This window comes from Tupaia chinensis, unplaced genomic scaffold (genome assembly GCF_000334495.1).
Source record: "Tupaia chinensis unplaced genomic scaffold, TupChi_1.0 Scaffold000704_1, whole genome shotgun sequence".
In the NCBI taxonomy this organism is placed as follows: domain Eukaryota; kingdom Metazoa; phylum Chordata; class Mammalia; order Scandentia; family Tupaiidae; genus Tupaia; species Tupaia belangeri.
Window position 1 is genome coordinate 1,768,487 of NW_006160227.1, and position 5,997 is coordinate 1,774,483.

The 5,997-nt window shown below is 46.8% G+C and overlaps 1 protein-coding gene across 1 annotated transcript in view; it reads right to left on the reverse strand.

Moving 5' to 3' along the window:
• MBD4 (methyl-CpG binding domain 4, DNA glycosylase) overlaps positions 1-5,997 on the reverse strand; it is a 17,395-nt gene that overhangs the window by 8,675 nt on the left and 2,723 nt on the right. The window contains 3 exon segments of the mRNA XM_006160655.3: positions 3,945-4,792; positions 5,487-5,545; positions 5,547-5,721. Of these exon segments, the coding sequence (XP_006160717.1) occupies positions 3,945-4,792; positions 5,487-5,545; positions 5,547-5,721 (1,082 nt within the window).

Below are 5,997 nucleotides of genomic sequence, written 5' to 3' on the forward strand. Positions count from 1 at the left end.
ACCGGGCGCATGTGCGTGCATGCCCAAGATCCCAAGAGAAGAATGGAGGAGAAGGGATTGCAACATGGCCATCCCCCTGGGGGGTGATTTCTCGCTTTCTCTCTGGCTCTGTCTTTCTGGCGAGCGCACGCGCCCTATAGCAAAAACCTCTCCAAAAAAAGAAAAAAAAAATTCTCAATTCATTATAGTTACTACTTCCTTTGGCCAGATCAACATTTGAATACTGGTTAATAACACCTTGCATCTGCACGACATGAAATCATCTTTTTCACTTCTCATTTTACCTAATAATATCTGTGATATGAAAATCGAAATGAACCACGATTATTACTTGCATTTTACAGATGGAGAAACCAAGGCTTTAATTACACAACTATCCCAGAAGGATACGGGGCTGGCCAGAGACTGGGACAAATGCCCTGGTCTCCAACTACTTAGTGTTTCGTTTTTTATTTTGCCAGTGGGTGTGTGCTCAGCAAAGTCCGAAAGGGCAAGAAAGGGAAAGTGAGAAAGTACCCCATGGGGGGCAGGTCATGCTGCAATCCCACCCCTCCCGCCTTTGGCAACTTTGGGCACGCACACACGTGTGCCCAGTGTGTTTCCCAAGCTGCCAGGTCCAGGCCTTGAATAGTGCAGTTGGCGTGTGGGATCCAGCTGCCCTAACCACCATGCTACGGGCAAGCCCCAGTCTTGTGCTACTTTGCTATTCTAGTTTGAATAGGGAAAGCCTAGGAGAAATGAAGAAAGAATGAGGCCGGCGGGTGACATGTTGATTAAGGGCTGGACTTCCTTTCTTTTCTTTTTTTCTTTTTTTGGAGAGGTTTTCGCTATAAGGTACATGCGCTCGCCAGACAGACAGAGAGAGACAGAGAGACAGAAAGCGAGAAATCACCCCCCAGGGGGGATGGTCACGGCACAATCCCTTCTCCTCCATTCTCCTCTCGGGATCTTGGGCACGCATGCACACGCGCCCAGTGTGAGTTTTAAGCCACCGGGTCCGGGATGTGAACCACAGTTGACTACGTGGGAGTCCAGCGACATAGCCATTACGCTAACTGCTGGTTCCCTCTTTTTTTTTTTTTTTTTTGAGAGGTTTTTGCTATAGGGTACGTGCACTCGCCAGAAAGACAGAAAGAGACAGAGAGACAGAAAGCCAGACGGCACCCTCCAGGGGGGATGGCTACGCTGCAATCTCTTTTCCTCCATTCTCCTCTCGGGATCTTGGGCACACACGCACACGCCCAGTGTGAGTTTAAGCCACTGGGTCTGGGACTCGAACCACGGTTGACTACATGGGAGTCCAGTGACATAGCCATTATGCCAACTGCTGGTCCCAGTGCTGGACTTCATATGGCTGATCATGGCTCAAGCCCTAAACCTGGCCACTTGCTTTCTCACTTTCCCTCTCTTTCTTCCTCTCTGGTGAGCACCATGTGCCCAATAGCAAATTAAAAAGAAATATTAATAATAAAGTAAATGAAATCATTCTTAGAAAAAGAAATGAAAAAAGAACGAGAACAAAGGAGCTGTTCTTAGTAGTAATACGGGTTACTTTTCCTGTGGGTTCTTGTCTTCACGGGGCTGGTCCTTTCGCACGGTGACTGAGCACTGGGCAGTGGGAGCCAGATCCCATTTTGCCGACTGTGGCTGTAGTCTCAGCCCTGCTGGCTTGAAAAACATGCCCAGAGCATGTGCCTGTGTGCCCCCGAGACAAAGAGACGGCATGGAGACCCAGAGGAAAAAGGACTGCGGCATGACCACACCCTGGAGGAGGCAGTATGCTCTTTCTGGCGAGCACATGTACTGTCTGGCAAGAACCACGCACACGTATGCAATTACTAACCAGTCTCCTTTATTACTAGCTTGGCAATGTCTAGCCTGGCCAATGGGAAGTCTTTACTATCCCACTGGACACCCACTAACCTGGGGATATTCCATCTTATGCTGAGAAGCAGGCTCCTCTAAGTATAGGATGAACAGGCTACTCCCATCTTAGTCACAAAGGACGCTCTTAATATTTAATTCATCCATTATTCCATTGCAATGAATCTACACAAACCTTTCTTTAAGAAGTACGAAGTCTTTCAAGGACAGGCTTGAAGAATTCTACACAGTTCACAGGGCCACGTGGCCACCCCCTCTTGAAGGTAGACAAATTCCAAGCCACCGAAAGGACATGACATCTTGGGTGGGACTGAAAACGGGAGTCAAGCCCAACACCAATCTGCCCAGGCTGCTTCCCCTTAGGATTTTAAGTAAAATGACTATTCTTCTTTAAAGGAGTTATTCATTATACCATAATGGCAATGATGAATAACTAATACAGGGCTGTTGGAAAGGTCTCCTCTCTCTCTCTTAGTCACTGCGGAATTAGGAAGGCAAAACTACTCAGAACTCTATTAAGAGCACGTTACAAATAATAGATGAACTATGTGATTACATTTCTGAATTATTTAGAGCTCTAAAGCCTTTTGGAGAAGCTTTCCATTATAACAGCAGATAAAAATGATGATGACAGATACAAAATTAAGTGGCAGTCGCGCAGCGGTAGTAAGTAACCGAAGGGGGTGTGAGAAGACACCGGCTACTCTCAACGTTGACATGTACAAATCTCTAAATTTGTCACCTAGTGAAGGCTTTTCTTTTCGCTTAGAGATTTTTGTTTTAAGGTACAAATGCTTGCTAGAGAGACAGAGAGAGAGACAGAAAGTGAGAAATCACCCCCTAAAGGGGGATGGCCACACCACAATCCATTCTTCATTGTCTTCTTGGGATTTTGCACATGCATGCACATGGCCGGGCATGAGTTTCAAGCTACCAGGTCTGGGACTCGAACAGTGGTTGGCCATGTGGGATTTCAGCACTGTAACCACTATGCCACCCGCTGGCTCCACTACTGAAGTCTTTTAATCTTCTGTTAAAAATCTCTTTTTTTAAAGGTTTTTGTCATAGGGCACATGTACTCGCCAAAGAGACAGTGAAAAGAAAAGTAAAATATCGCTCCTTGGGAGGATGGGATTCTGGGCTGGCATGCACATGTGCCGGGCGTGATTTTTTTTTTTTTTTGAGAGGTTTTCGCTATAGGGCGCGTGCACTCGCCAGACAGAGAGAGACGGAGAGACAGAAAGCGAGAAATCACCCCCCAGGGGGATGGCCATGCCACAATCCCTTCTCCTCCATTCTCCTCTCAGGATCTTGGGCACGCATGCACACACACCCGGCATGAGTTTAAGTCACCGGGTCCGGGACTTACGCCATCTGCTGGTCCCCATCATTATTTTTTAATATGACCAGAGAGAGCGAGCAAGAGAGGGAACGTGAGAAAGCAAGCCACCAGGTCTGGGATTCAAACTGCAGTCGGCCATGTGGGAATCCAGCACCTTAACCACCATGCCACTTACTGGCCCCTTCCTTTAAAATTTTTTAAAAAAAATAATTATTTAATTTATTTATTTTAATTTGACCAAGGAAAGAGAGGGAGAGTGAGAGAGAAAGAGAGAAAGAGAGAAAGTGAGAAAGCAAGACCCTAGCTCCAGGACTCAAACCGCGGACAGCCACGTGAGAATCCAGCGCCCTTAAGCACCAGGCTACCTGCCAGCTCCTTTCCTTTAAAATCTTATGATCACTACCTGTGAAGAAGACGGGAGGAAGGGAAAGCCCTGCTGAGGGGAGGCCCAGCTGCTGCACCGTGGGGAGACATGGCAGCTGTTAACGACACCAGCCTCCCAGGCTGTGGCTCACAGCCGTAGCTAGCTGGTTCTATCCGCCACAGCCAAAGGCTTGCAGACCAACGAGACAAGGTATTAGGCTCAACTAAGGGAACCTATCTGCGATTTGGCTGCGCTTCTTGGACCTGTCCCCACTTCTTAACTGTACAGGCAAATACAAGCTCTGGGAGGATCCACTCATCACGAACAGTGAATGTGCCTTACAGCGCTGAGTACCTTGAGATACTTTTTCAAAAGCTCGCTCTTTCTTGGTTTCTGGGCAGTTGTTCTCCAATTCAGAACCCCCTTTGAAAATGTCAGTATGCAAATGTTCCTTCCTTTCCCCAGCATCGACTTTTCTTCTGACTTCCTTTGCATCTAAAAAGGTATCCTCATGCTTCTCGCTGAGTTCTGCTTCTTGGGTCCATCGCATGAGGCCAGAAGTTATTGGTTCGAAATGAAAATGTGATTCTGAGCCCAACGAGTTTTCCTTTATAAGGCTCTTTTCTTCAGGGGTCACGTGGAGGGTCTCGTCACTTGTTCTGGCATCGGAAAGGCAGGGCGTTTGCTCAAGCTGGTTGTCTTGTACAGCAGGGCCACGGTCGGCCGCTGTGTCACTGTACCCAGATCGTCTTCTGTCACTCCGAATGGCGTCCGAGCGGCTCTTCCTGCACCCTCCTTTGTGTTTTTTATTTTGAGGTGCTTTCAAGGAAGTCGCTTTCCTTTCGGACTTTCTAACCTTCCCACGCTTAGTATCATTAATACCCTCATCTTTTCTCAAAGGCAAATGCGTGGAACTGAAGCCAGAAGGTTCTCTGCTATCCTGCAACTCTGAGCGACTGCTCGGCAGAGGAGACACATCCTTTTTCCACCTGCTTCGTGTCCTGGGACTCCGTCCTGCACTGTGACTTTCGCTCTGCAGTTGGGATGCCGGGGCTGCCAAGCTGCAGTCTTTGCGTGTTGATCTGATGCCCCTTCTAGAAGGTACGGTAAAATCAAAGTCTTCGAGTGTAAGAGAGGTCTCTCCATGTTTGCAAAGATAACGAGCAAGTGAACTTTTGGATCTGAACTTCAGTCCTTGGGGGCTAGAAAATGATATTAAAGGAAACTTACTGCGAGGATACAGAAGTGACTTTTAAAAGGAACTGGGCCACATTTCAGATTTCTAAGTAATAATTGCTAAATGTCGTCACGGACATTTGTCATTGAAAAACGGGATTTCGCAAACGGCACTTCTAAATGGTTTCCTCTCTAACAGTAATACAATAAATTTACAAGTCTAACTTCAACGCAGCCTCACCAGTATACATTCACAGTGGGAGGGATACAATGCATGCAGTTGTCCCCAAGTCACTTGATATAACTAACCGGTCATACTTAAGGAATAGAATCCACAATGGGTGGGGCCAGCAGGTGGCACAGTGGTTAATGCACTGGATTTCCACATGGCCAACCACGGTTCAAGTCCCAGGCCTGGTGGCTTGAAAATCGCACTGGGCCTGTGTGTATGCGTGCCTAAACAAATCCAGAGAGGAGAATGGAGGAGAAGGGATTAAGGGACATCACCTGGGAGGTGATGTCTCACTTTCCTTCTCATTGTCTTCTCTGGTGAGCGCATACACCCTATGGCAAAAACCTAAAAAAAAAAAAGAAAGAAAAGAGAAGACTCGGCAATGCATTATGGTAAAAACAGAAGCCAAGACTTTTGCTACACTTTCCTACTAATCTGTCCAGAAAAAATGATGTAGCTGTCCCACCTCTGCCGCCTTGCATGCTTACCTGATAATGTACACATCGAATCTTCCCGCTGTTTTTCCAGATAACCGTTGCTTCAAAAAAAAAACTTTCCCATCCACACGGGGCAGACTTACGGCATTCTGTCATTGCAACATCACCAGACTGAGCAGAGCCAATGGATTCTTGCAGCAAGGGGTTACACTCACTGCTGCTGCTTATCACTGTTTGCTTCTCCTCCTCTTCCATTCTTTCCAACCCAACAGCAATATCTTCCTTGCTGGATAAACAAAGTTTAAGTGATTAACTTATTTAACACTGATTTTCTTCTGCCTATTCAGTTTCAACCCATGACCAAAGGGACCACGTAGATGAATTTAGACTAAAATATGGAGTTTAAAGTCAATCTTGTGCTAAGGGAATATTCTCCTGTCCTCCAATAGCTTCTTCTTCTTCTTTTTTTTGAGAGGTTTTTGCTATAGGGCACGTGCACTTGCCAGAAAGACAGAGAGAGACAGAGAGACAGAAAGCGAGAAATCACCCCCCAGCGGGAATG